Source organism: Xenopus laevis, chromosome 8L, assembly GCF_017654675.1.
Source record: "Xenopus laevis strain J_2021 chromosome 8L, Xenopus_laevis_v10.1, whole genome shotgun sequence".
NCBI classification, from domain to species: Eukaryota; Metazoa; Chordata; class Amphibia; order Anura; family Pipidae; genus Xenopus; species Xenopus laevis.
In genome coordinates this window covers 126,784,005-126,797,752 of record NC_054385.1, presented here as the reverse complement: position 1 = coordinate 126,797,752, position 13,748 = coordinate 126,784,005, and the positions used below count along the sequence as shown (strand labels likewise).

Below are 13,748 nucleotides of genomic sequence, written 5' to 3'. Positions count from 1 at the left end.
GGGCGCGCTAATGCGCGTCGGCGTCTGATGCGGGAGCTGGCGACGGTCGCGGGCGCAGAGGCGACGGTCACGGGCGCAAGGACTTAGGCGGAAACGCCTGTGATGGACGTGCTGGCGTCAGTTCCGCGACGTCAGCGCAGTGACGCCAGTTTGGCGCCAAATTATCTGCATTTAAACCCAAACCAGTCTGTAATACATTGCCTGGTTATTAGGTTGTTTGAACTGAAACCCTAGCGTCTTGAACTGTTTGGATTCCTGATTATCGACCTTTGCCTGAACTCGGATTTGATTACTGCCGCCTGTCTCGACCTTCTTGCCTGTCTCACCGTTTACGATTCTTGCCTTCTGACCTCGGATCTCCTGACTACGACTTCGCTTAATCCCTTGTACTTCGCTATCGTCTCACTGGCTACTCTCCACACCAGGGCCGGACTGGGAGAAAAAAGCAGCCCTGGCAAAAAAAATTAAAGCAGCCCACTTCAGGTATTGGATTGGTTATCTGGAAACCCATTTTTCAGAAAACTCCAAATTAGGAAAGGCCGTCTCCCATAGACTCCATTATATGCAAACAATCCAAATGTTTAAAATTGATTTCATTTTCTCTGTAATAATAAAACAGTAGTTTTAGCCAAACTAATACATAATAAGTCTTTATTGGGAGCAAATTTTTTTTTAATCCGTTCCTTGGAGACAATTATACAGGGGAATATTAGATAAAAACCTGTCAACAGATGCCCAAAGCCTGCCATGTCCTGCATAGAAAACTGGCCAGATATGGGATGACTTTGACGTAGTTGGCCAGCTTAAATATATTGCAATATATGGACAAAAAATCCCTGTTTTGTTTAAAGGATAAGGCATTTTTAGTAGCTTAAGGCACAAAATGTTTCAATGTCCTTAATATATTGATAATGGGCTGAGTGCAGAGGACTCTTGCATAGAAAACTACACATAGATAGCTAGAATATCAGCTGTCATAAAGCAGGGCAAGACTGCTGTGAATAATTAAACTGTGCAGTGATAGTATCAGTATGATGACATAACACAGTTATGACAAGTATCCCAAATGGGATAAATAAATCTGCATTAAAATGTATCCAAACAGGATTTTCATAAAGATCTATTTAACACACCATAATATTACTATAACTATTTACAGCAGCATGATCTTGGGCTATTCCATGTGGGATTGTGCTGAGAAGCTAGATTTATGCTGGCAGATTAGAACAGATTGCAAAATTAAACTCCAAACTTTTTTAACAGCAAAGTAGTTGTTCTTACCTGCCCTTTCTCTGTACAGTTGGGGGGGCAAGGGGGGAAATGCAGAACAGCAGCAGAAAATTCCATCCCTCCCTTCATCAGCAGGAACTAATGGGGCGTTTCAAAAGCACTGCAAACGTGCTAATGTTTTCCCTGTGCAGGTCTTCAGTTTCCAGCTCACTTCTGCTGCACGCCCTCTAGTGGTAGAAAATTTTAGTGCGGGTCCTGCTAAATTAAATTTCTGCACGCGCTGCACACATGCGGGGACTCTCTTCATCTGAGCGCAATGGCCCTGCGCACAAGAGCACACTGTCCGTGCGGCCCAATTCCCATACAGAGGCAGCGGCCCAACGGGCATTTGCCCGTATTCACAAATGGCCAGTCCGGGCCTGCTCCACACCCTGCTCCTTGTTCCACTCCAAGTTGTGTGAGGCGCTTGTGGGTTCATTATCTTCTGCTCCAGCTCCTTCTACGACTGGATTATACTGGTGAGTCTGACACTGCACTATTATGTTCATAAATGAGCACTATTAAGCGTGGAAGCAGATGAGCAGAAAATCATTCACAGCTTGGGGGAAAGGGTTTGATTGGAAGAGGTTAAATCCAAATTCCAATATTCACTGATGCTACCAGTCCCATTGTATCATGTATTTGTGTTCATTGTTTCTTCATTCCAGATCGTGTGATTCTGCAGGCGCCCCCAAGTGTTTATGAAGGGGACCAACTGACTCTGAGATGTTACACTCCTAATTATAAAGCAAAATATACAACATTCTATAAAGATAATGTAAACATATCATCCTCCTCTACTGACACAGTCACTTTGGTTGCAAGTGTGGGAATGACTGGTACATACAGATGTAAAACACTCCTGCAGCTTTATTCCGATCATTACTCTCCTTATATATCTGCTGAAATAGTCATAACCATCCAAGGTAAATCTCTATGTTTAGCATTATTTCTATTGGATTATGGAATAAATGTATGCAGGCATAGACTGTGATACACTATGAGCTAATTTTGGGATTGTTCCTGGGATCTGTGCATCATACAATATAATTACTATAATTATATATAATTGTAGTTTTCTATCTCTCTACACAGGCTCTAAGCAAACTGAGGAGGCTCCTCCAGTAAAAAGATTTTTTTCTACTCCCCTTGCTGTTTTCTAGGAATTTAGGAGCCTGTCACCCATAAATGTGTCCCCCCCCCCCCAGGCACTGGCCTTTATGGCCTGCCCACAAATATGTGCCTGGAGGAGAAATTCTGCAGTCTTTCTGAAAGGGACGGATTGTGATGAGTTTTGTTTCAGTCTTTTATAATTACGTCCCAATGGCTGAATCATGCAGCAGTAATGAAGGGGAGTTGTCATTTGCTGATTGTAGATATTTTTACTATTTGTTTGATTATATGTAATGATTAAATGTAATTTATTTTTATTGTATCCATTAGCATATTTGGGCATTTATTTGATATATGTTTACTACGTGGAAGCACCCAGGCAGTTCTAAGTTTCCCAGTTGTGCAAGGGTGTGTGCTAGGGTGAAAGCCAGGCCATGGCAGGGAAAAAAAAATAAAATAGGCCTCTAAAAAATATATGTTCTGTATGTGAAATATATTTATAATGGTTTAAGGTCCTGATTTAATCATTTTTAATGCTCAGGTTTGGGGTTTAATTCAACCTAAAGCTGCTTTTTGCTTTTGCAATATTTCCGTGTTTCACCACCCGCTGTTTTCGCGAAACTGCATAAAAATTTCGCACAAAAGAAAAAAATTGCCGCACGTCAAAATTGACGCACACATAAAAATTGATTCGCATCGCAATTATTCGGACACCCATTGAGTTCAATGCGTTATGAGAATTGTCACGGCTTCTTCATTTTTGTACTATTTCGGGGAGTTATTCCGAGAAGCGACAGATTTGCCCATCACTAATGGTCAGTCATCAAAGGATATAGGATTATTATCTGAACAGGCCTGGATTTGTGGAAAGGCCAACAAGGCCTGGGCCTAGGTGTGGCTAGATTTTAGAGGGTGATATGTTGCCCAACCACACCCACATTGGTTCAGAAACACTGGCAAAGCACACAAGATATAATCATTTTTTTAATTTCCCGTGTGCCAATACCGGTCCAGATGATGATAATTTGCATGAATAAAAGAGAGGGGACTGGGTCGATGAACGTCAGCAGGCCTAGGAGTGCCAAATTAACTAAATGTCCCATATATAGCTGATCTAGACCATAATCTCGTGTCCCAAAATAAAGTACATAAAACTTAAACCATTTTTATCATCAAACATGCAAAAGAAAAACGCAGCTCTAGTTTTAATTGATCCCTCGACCTTAGCAAACCAAGAGCTCTAAGCCCCAAACCTAATGAGGAAGGCATTTTTTTTCCAGCTTTTTTTTTTTTAAAGCAAAACAAAAATCATGGTGAAAACTTTGATTCGCAAAAAAATGTAATGCACAAATTCATACAATTCATACATGTTATTTCCAGAACTGTTTTCCAGGCCAGAGATCAGAGCAAATAATAATTCATTACAGGAGGGAGATCTACTGACCATAACCTGCCATACAGTCCTTAATCCAGCCAGAGCCAATACAGAGCTACAGTTTGCTTTCTACAGAAATGGGCACAATGTGCAGGGATTTCATTCATCCAATCATTACACCATCCAATCAGCTCGGCCTCAGGACTCTGGCAATTACACCTGTCATACAGCAGCTCCATCAGTCAGTGTAACGAAGGGGAGCAAAGAGCTAACCATCTACTTCCAAGGTGAATATCATGTGCTAAGGTAGGATGGGTATAGATACTAATGCATTAATCACTAAAAAATTGATCTCTCTGTACAGACCATGAGCAAACTTAGGGACTGTTCCTGCTGAATTGTGCTTAGTACAGAGGAATACCTATGCTGTCATAGTTTTATGGGATCTCTCTGTACAGACTATGAGCAAACTTAGGGACTGTTCCTGCTGAATTGTGCTTAGTACAGGGGAATACCTATGCTGCCATAGTTTTATGGGATCTCTCTGTACAGACTATGAGCAAATTTAGGGACTGTTCCTGCTGAATTGTGCTTAGTACAGGGGAATACCTATGCTGCCATAGTTTTATGGGATCTCTCTGTACAGGCTATAAACAAACTTATATTATATTAGCTTTAGTAACCAATGAAGGACACTGCCTAGAATTGCACAGTTTGTTGTCCAGAAAGCACCCAGGAAGTTCTTCTCAATTAAGGAGGCCCCTAATACACTACCATTTTGTTTATAATTCACAGATATGGTATACTTGCCAATCAGTTAGTAATAGCTAAGAATTCTTTATTGTTGTCTTGCAGGAGGAAGTTACACCATAGAGAATATCATAAGGCTTGTCCTGTCTGTATGTATACTCCTCTCTGTCCCATTTCTCTGTTACTTCCATATCAAATTACCTAATCCATAATGAGTGTTATCATTTCATTATACTCCCCTTTTAAACACTTCCCTTTGCTTCTTTTATGTAAAAATAAATATTTTATAGAATTACTTTTTTGGTTGTCCATTCATTTTTTTTTGTTTTTTTTAAATTAAGTATTGTTAGCGATACAGTCAGGTTAACCATGGCTTTCTAATCTGGCTCATTGTAAGAGATGCTCTGTTATACAGATAGCTAGAATCTCAGCTGCCATAAAGCAGGACAGGACTGCTGCTTACAATGGGGATCAGATAGGATCTGTGCAGCCAATGGGACAGAATGCTCTGTTATACAGATAGCTAGAATCTCAGCTGCCATAAAGCAGGACAGGACTGCTGCTTACAATGGGGATCAGATAGGATCTGTGCAGCCACTGGGACAGAATGTTCTGTTATACAGATAGCTAGAATCTCAGCCATAAAGCAGGACAGGACTGCTGCTTACAATGGGGATCAGATAGGATCTGTGCAGCCACTGGGACAGAATGCTCTGTTATACAGATAGCTAGAATCTCAGCTGCCATAAAGCAGGACAGGACTGCTGCTTACAATGGGGATCAGATAGGATCTGTGCAGTCACTGGGACAGAATGTTCTGTTATACAGATAGCTAGAATCTCAGCTGCCATAAAGCAGGACAGGACTGCTGCTTACAATGGGGATCAGATAGGATCTGTGCATAGGGTTGCCACCCGGCCGGTATTTTACAGGCTTAGCCAGTAAAACAGGTATTGAGGCCGGTGCCGGTATTAAGATAATACCGACAATTACATCGCCGGTAATTTTTTGCGGGGAGGAAAAGCCACTTAATTTTTTAGCAGCTTCGCTGCTCCCTCCTCCCTCCCTGCTCCAAATTCCCCAGCTCAGCTTGTCTCGTGTGATGATGATGATTTGATTGTGTGGGTGGCGTCAGCGTGACTAAAGCTTAGACGCGAGTGCAGCTGTGCAGACTGCAGCCTGCAGTGGGAGCCGAGTGTGTTGGTTGTGCGGCTGCTGGCTCAGTTGGACTGCAGACACAATAACAAACACAATACACAGAAGAACAGTACTGTGTGGAACAGCCTGCAAATAAAAAGGTAGGATGCTTTTGGCACCTACAGAAAAAAAAATCTGAATTTCCTAGGCACAGGGGGTGTGGCTTTGGGCGGGGTTGGGGATGGGGCTTCGGGCGGGGCTAAGGCCGGTATTTTTTTCAAGAAAAGGTGGCAACCCTATCTGTGCAGCCACTTGGACAGAATGCTCTGTTATACAGATAGCTAGAATCTCAGCTGCCATAAAGCAGGGCAGGACTGCTGCTTACAATGGGGATCAGATAGGATCTGTGCAGCCACTGGGACAGAATGCTCTGTTATACAGATAGCTAGAATCTCAGCTGCCATAAAGCAGGACAGGACTGCTGCTTACAATAGGGTTCAGATAGGGATTTTTATTTAAAATAAAATACAAAGCATAACAAAATCAAAGTATATCAAAATTACATTATATTACAATATGTACATTATTTACAAAGAATTTGACCAAGAGAAATCAAAGTTCAACCAATTTTTTTCATTTAAGCTTTTTTTCTGAATCTCATTGACTTTAATAAACACAATTTCCCTTAATATTTTACTTATTGTTTGGTCTATTGATTGATTGTCTTTCCCAAAGGTTTTCATACATCAGATAGACCACAGATGATATCGAATGACTGACAGTATAATAAATACAGTCTCTTGGTTATAGCGGTGGTTCCTATGAATGATCCCATAGGCTCTTTCTGCATAGTCATTAGCACATATATTATAAATACCCAACACCTTCAGTACACCCTCATATAAACTGTTTGACACCGAACAATCCACCAAAAAGTGCTCTTGACTCTCCTCCACCCCACACCCCCAGGGACACTCTTTTCTTACATGACTCAGGTATTTCATGTTGCCCCGCACATACAACTTGCCCTGCAGTGTCAGCCAGGAGTTATCAAACAGTTTTGGGGGGAGTCTGACGCTGTTTAAATACTTTAGTATGTCCTCCAGGGTTTTGCTGGTACAGTCTCTTAAAGCTAGTGGGACAGTAAAGAAGGAGGTTAGTACCCTGGCATAGATTTGCTTCCTTGGGGTTGATGTTATTTTTGATGCCCCAATGCCCCACCTCTTTATCAGTTTAAGGGCATGGGCAATGTGTGGTGGGAAATAGCTCTGTCTTACACGGACCTCTTTCGCCCTACCGCCCAGCTGCCAGTCCATGATAAAAGACGATGCCCAAGACCTGATACAACTTTCCCACAGGGAGCTTGTTCCTTGAGTCAGACCCCCAAAGTGAAACTTTAGGAACATGACACCAAAGAAGGTCACAGGACAGACCATCCCCAAACCTCCCTCTTTCCTCTGCAGGAACGTTACCCCTCTTTTGACTGGGTTTAGCCTATTCCCCCAGATCATCTGGAAGAATAAGCTATAGACTCGAGCATAGAAAGATTCTGGCAAAGGGAACACACAGGACACATACAAAAACAACGGGATCAGAAAAGTCTTGATAAGGTTAACTCTTTCCCTATAGGTCAGCTTCCACCCTTTCCAACGCTGAACTTTTGCCAAACCGGTATCCAACTTCTCTTCCCAATTTAGCCTGGCATTATCTTCCCTCCCAAATTTAACCCCTAGTATTTTTACTTGAGAGGAGGCAACAGGGAAGGTTCTTAACTCAAAACTGGGGTCATCCTCCAAACTCCACAAAGCTTCCGACTTTTCACTATTGACTAGAGACCCTGAGGCCTCTGAGTAGCTTCTGATGCAACAGGAGACTCTCTCCACCTCTTCAGGCTTTGAGATAACCACTGTCACATCATCCGCGTAGGCCACCAACCTCAGGCGCTGACCACTGGGTGCACAGATACCCTCCAAGTTACCTCCCTGCAGCGACCTAAGAAATGGATCTAACGCAAACGCATACAGCAAAGGACTCAGAGGGCACCCCTGTCTTACTCCTGCCCCAACCTGGAAGTCTTCACCCGGCCAACCGTTAATTAGTGGGAAGCTTCTCGCCCCTTTGTACAAAACTTTTATCCAACTAATGAACTGACCCGGGATACCGTATTTAGACAAAACAGCCCATAGGTACTGGTGATTCACCCTATCAAAGGCTTTTGACTGATCTAAACACAGAAAGTATTTCCCCCACCTGTGAGCTTTGCATAATTCCAGAGCCTCTCTAATAGTAAAGACAGCTCCAAAAATGCTCCGCCCCTTCACCGTGCAGAACTGACAGTCAGACAATAAAGTGCTTGAAAATAAACTTAAACGAAAGAAAATAACCTTTGCGAGAATCTTTCTATCTGTATTGAGCAGGGCAATCGGCCTCCAGTTCTCAATATGCTTCTCGTCCTTACCTTTTGAGAGCAAAATCAAAGAGGAAAACTGCATAGATGGCGGGAGGTCATCTTCCTCTAAACAATTGTTAAACACCTCAACAAGTGCCGGAGCCAACAGATCTTTAAAGGTCTTATAGAATTCTGATGTTAAGCAGGGATGGGCGAATTTGACCCGTTTCGTTTCGCCAAAAAGTCGCCGCCGGCGAAATGTCGCAGACACCCATTAAAGTCTATGGGCGTCAAAAAAACTTTGTCGCGCGGCGAAATTATTTTGTCGCGCGTCTTTTTTTTTTTTTGGCGCACGCCTCCATACAAGTCTATGGGCGTCATTTTTTCGGCGAAACGAGGCGAAAAAATTCGCCCATCCCTAATGTTAAGCCATCCGGACCTGGAGCTTTCTTATTCTGCAGACTCTCTATCGCCAACTTTACCTCCTCCTCTGTGATTTTAGCTGTCAAGGGGGAAAAATCCAAATTATTTGTGTCAGGCCCTGGGGTCGTCTCTAAGAAAGCCGTCATCCTTTTCCTCTCCAAAGTTCTCTCCCCAAACAAAGCAGCATAGTAGGATCTCACGACCTCCAGTATTCCCTCCCTTGTCTTTTGCTCTTTACCCGGAAGTCAATGAGACCCCTCACCAGTTTCCTTTTAACTGACTCTTTACAGTTCCTAAAAGGATCTGGGGAGATTTTCATCCCAGAATCCCTCTCAAGAACCAGAGACCTCTGGCGGCTGTACTGATACTGCTTCATTTGGTTCTTTAACTGGGTCACTTTTTCCCCCACCACCCCATCCGAAATATAGGACTCCAGCTTCTTTCTCAAGGACTGGTACTGCCATATTCTATTTCCCTCCCTTTGAACAGATAGGAACTTAAAAGAAAGCCCGAAATGACCTCTTGGCCTCTTCCCACCCCTGTGTTGGTGAATCTTTTGACAAAATATTTTGTACAACAAACGCACAAAAGGGTTTTTGTTCCTCATCCTTTAGTATTTCTGAACCTAACCTCCACAGACCTTTACCAACCCCCAGACTATTTGATACCCCATATTCAAAAAAAAGGACCAAGTGGTCAGAAAACCCCACTTCAATCTCCTTAACCCCTGAAAAAGGAGCACCAGCTTTAATATAAATCTGGTCAATTCTACTACTGCGGCAGCCACAAAAATACGTGTGCTTGGCCTTCCTACCCCCTTCAGTAGCCACATCCACCAACCCTGCTGTTTGAACCACCTCATTGAGAAATGCTCCCTCATATTTCCTATACATACCAGATCTATCTCCTGGCCCTGTCACTTGGTTGAAATCTCCGGCTAGGATGACTGGCATTGAGGTGTGTAAATATTGTCTCATTTCTCTTATGAGTTCCTTCCTCTCCACCACTGATTGGGGCCCATACATATTAATTAGTCTTAGATCTTCCCCTTCTATCTTAAAGGGGAACTATCGCGAAATTAAAAATTTGTAAAAAGAATCATTGCATGAAGTTATTAAATTGTCTAAATATAATGTATTAAAAAAAATGTACAGTTTTTAAAATATTGAAGTCATTATAATGAACACATGCCTAGCTGCTTCTCTCCTACCTGCCTCTGGCTAGCTCTGGCGTCGGAGTCGAGTTCTTTGCATAACAACGCTGTCCTCACTCTCATTGGCTATCAGTGCTGTCAATCTTGAACTGTGTGGAGGCAGCATAATTAATGGCTCCGTTACTTGTGCCCTGCTGGATTGATCCTTTTCCTCTTTAGAGCCAGCCCCCACCCCCTGCAGCCAGCCCCAGTACTTATAGTGCTTTTAAAACTCTTTTTTTTACACTCCGCTGCTTTCGTTCGGCAGCTCCCCCTCCCTTCCAGAAAGTTATGTGAAAAGAAAGCCTCCGTAACAAGCTCCTGCTCAGCCCCTCCCCCTGCAGTCAGTCAGTCAGTCAGCATCGTAGTTTTACAAGTCCGGTTACATGAAGACTTGCTCTCCTGAAACTCCCCCTCCCTCCCAGAAACTAGGCAAAATGAACTAAAGGTGGACTTATTAACACTGGCTGAATCTGTGCAGGTCATTAGTCTGTATGTGACACTGAGACGCAGCCATGTTAGACAAGCAAAAAAATCAACTGGAGCAGCAGCACCTTCAATACTCACGTGTCTCAGTGTCACATACAGACTAATGACCTGCACAGATTCAGCCAGTGTTAATAAGTCCACCTTTAGTTCATTTTGCCTAGTTTCTGGGAGGGAGGGGGAGTTTCAGGAGAGCAAGTCTTCATGTAACCGGACTTGTAAAACTACGATGCTGACTGACTGACTGACTGCAGGGGGAGGGGCTGAGCAGGAGCTTGTTACGGAGGCTTTCTTTTCACATAACTTTCTGGAAGGGAGGGGGAGCTGCCGAAGGAGAGCAGCTGAGTGTAAAAAAAGAGTTTTAAAAGTTACTAAAGGAGGCTGGCTGTATGGGGGGGGGCAAGGCTGGCTGTATGGGGGGGGCAAGGCTGGCTGTGTGGGGGGGGGCAAGGCTGGCTGTGTGGGGGGGGCAAGGCTGGCTGTATGGGGGGGGCAAGGCTGGCTGTATGGGGGGGGGGCAAGGCTGGCTGTATGGGGGGGGCAAGGCTGGCTGGCTGTATGGGGGGGGCAAGGCTGGCTGTATGGGGGGGGCAAGGCTGACTGGCTGTATGGGGGGGGGGCAAGGCTGGCTGTATGGGGGGGGCAGGCCTGGCTGTATGGGGGGGGGCAAGGCTGGCTGGCTGTATGGGGGGGGGCAAGGCTGGCTGTATGGGGGGGCAAGGCTGGCTGTATGGGGGGGGGGCAAGGCTGGCTGTATGGGGGGGGCAAGGCTGGCTGTATGGGGGGGGGGCAAGGCTGGCTGTATGGGGGGGGGCAAGGCTGGCTGGCTGTATGGGGGGGGGCAAGGCTGGCTGTATGGGGGGGGGCAAGGCTGGCGGATGGGGGGGGGGCAAGGCTGGCTGTATGGGGGGGGGCAGGCTGGCTGTATGGGGGGGGCAAAGGCTGGCTGTATGGGGGGGGGCAAGGCTGGCTGTATGGGGGGGGCAAGGCTGGCTGTATGGGGGGGGCAAGGCTGCTGGCTGTATGGGGGGGGCAAGGCTGGCTGGCTGTATGGGGGGGGCAAGGCTGGCTGTATGGGGGGGGGCAAGGCTGGCTGTATGGGGGGGGCAAGGCTGGCTGTATGGGGGGGGCAAGGCTGGCTGTATGGGGGGGCAAGGCTGGCTGTTGGGGGGCAAGGCTGGGGGGGGGGGGGAAGGGCTGGGCGGCAGGGGGGAGGCTGCAGGGGCAAAAGGCTGGCTGCAGGGGGATGCTGGCTGCAGGTGGGGGAGGCTGGCTCCAGGGGGGCGAAGGCTGGTTGCAGTGGGGAGCCTGCAGGGGGTGAAAGGCTGGCGGCAGGGGGGAAGGGCTGGCTGGCTGCAGGTGGGGGGAAAGGCTGGCGGCAGGGGGGAGGCTGCAGGGGCAAAAGGCTGGCTAAAGGTGGGGGGCAAGGCTGGCTGCAGGGGGATGCTGGCTGCAGGTGGGGGGAAAGGCTGGCGGCAGGGGGAGGCTGCAGGGGCAAAAGGCTGGCTAAAGGTGGGGGCAAGGCTGGCTGCAGGGGGATGCTGGCTGCAGGTGGGGGGGAGGCTGGCTCCAGGGGGGCGAAGGCTGGTTGCAGTGGGGAGCCTGCAGGGGGTGAAAGGCTGGCTGCAGGGGGGGAAGGGCTGGCTGGCTGCAGGGGGGAAGGGCTGGCTGAAAGTGGGGGGGAGGCTGACTGCAGGTGCGGGGAAGGCCGGCTGCAGGTGGGGGGGGCAGCTGCAGGTGGGGGGGAGGCTGGCTCCAGGGGGCGAAGGCTGGCTGCAGTGGGGGAGGACTGCAGGGGGGAAGGGCTGGGTGCAGGGGGGGAGGCTGCCTGCAGGTGGGGGGCCAGGCTGGCTGCAGGCGGAGGCTGGCTGCAGGTGGGGGGGAAGGCTGGCTGCAGTGGGGGAGGCTGCAGGTGCGAAGGGCTGGCTGCAGCTCTCTCCATCCCTACTTATTCCCCTGCCCCTAGGCAACTAGGAGAGCAGGGGATCGAGTGGCCCCAGGGGTGTGATCACCCAGGGGACTCAAGGTGGCAGCAGGGCACGTGAATTCTACGTGTCCTGCTGCTGCCTGCACTTCCTATACCCGCAACACAGCCCACTCACTGGATCTTCACTGAAGACTTCTGCCTCCTCTTTGTGGGACCCCCTCCTGCAACCCCAGATGGATTGTCATGCGTTTCCAGGTTAGTGTTACACTTACACACACCAAACACACACTTAAACTGAAACACACTTACATTCACACTAAAACATACATGCACACATACATTTTTGGAGATCGGGGGGGGGGGGTCACACAGCCACAGGGTCGAACTGGGGGGGGGCAGGGCTCACCAGGACTAATGTCCAGGGCCCCCTCCGACCCCCCGCTGACCCCTCGCCCCCTCGCCCCCTAGCCCCCTATATGATGCGCCGAGCGCCTGCGTGAAGGTGCCGCGGCGCTCTTAAATCAACAGGTGCTGAGCGCATGCGCAGATGGCGCTGCGCAGTGCCTGAAAATAACATTTTTTTTCCCCCGAATCTGATCGGGAGAGGGGACTGTTTTTTTCCCCGTGTTCCGCCGGGCCAGTCCGACACTGCATACTCACACGCACTTGCGCCTGCACTTTGAAAATTTTTTTTTATTGCCATTGTCAATAGCATACCGTACTGTGCAATACCTTGTATGTTTTTTTAGTGATTATATTGCAATTTTGGTGCATTTTTAGCCATTTTATTGCATGTTAAGCTATTTTATTGCATTTTCAGCTCTGCATAGGTGTTGTTCGCTTGTTTGTTTCCGTAAAACATATTTGGCCATGCTAAAATAGTCAAACAGTCATTATGACTGCTGATTACACTAGGCGAAAAAAAAAAAGCATTGATTTTTGTGGTTTTATTGGATTTTATGATTATATAGCATTTACCACTGTTCTTTGTACCGTGTAGTTCAGACCCTATGCTGATACGTTACAAAATGTGGGGTAAATTATGGGGTAGAATGCAAGCTTTGTGATGATTTTCAGAAATTTAATAAAAGGCATTATGTTTATCATAACTTTGCAGCTTGGTAGTTTGCAGTAGAAAGACATATTTACCCGTTTTAGATTAGTCGGAATGTGTACTTTTGGGAAATATATGGTTTTCTAGGGTAATACATGTGCCGGGTGCGTATATTGTAACAGTCAAGAGTGTCATGTGAAAATTCATATGTACTATTTGAATTTGGTGGTTTGGTAAATCTATGAATTAAGGCATCAAACTATTCAATAGACCCCTGGCGTTCATATTTAGGATGCCTTATGCTGGTAAGTTACAAATGTAGGTATATAATGGGGTAAAATGCAAACTTTGTGATGATTTTCAGAAATTATATAAAAAACAAGAAGTTTAGGGTAGTGTTGCTGCTTTGCCATACAAAGATACAGAATGTGTATTTTCTAAAAATATGATGTTTTCTTGGGATGACTTACTTATTTGCCACTATTACCAAACATTAATCAGGCAGTGTATGCAGGGCTGGAACTAGGAGTAGGAAGAGGCACGTGCCTATGGCGCAAAAGTAAAGGGGTGCCAGGTAAGTACCTCTTCTACTGCCTTCCCCTAGTTTGGGCTGTTTCCCTCAGCTCGGCAGCT

The 13,748-nt window shown here is 46.5% G+C and overlaps 1 protein-coding gene across 2 annotated transcripts in view; it reads left to right on the top strand.

The window, feature by feature from the left end:
• LOC108699127 (Fc receptor-like protein 4) overlaps nt 1-13,748 on the top strand; it is a 30,379-nt gene that overhangs the window by 3,019 nt on the left and 13,612 nt on the right. For both annotated transcript variants that reach the window (XM_041573605.1, XM_041573604.1), the window contains exons 3-4: nt 1,938-2,195; nt 3,763-4,044. In XM_041573605.1, coding sequence (XP_041429539.1) covers nt 1,938-2,195; nt 3,763-4,044 — 540 coding nt within the window. The remainder of the gene's footprint in view (nt 1-1,937; nt 2,196-3,762; nt 4,045-13,748) is intronic.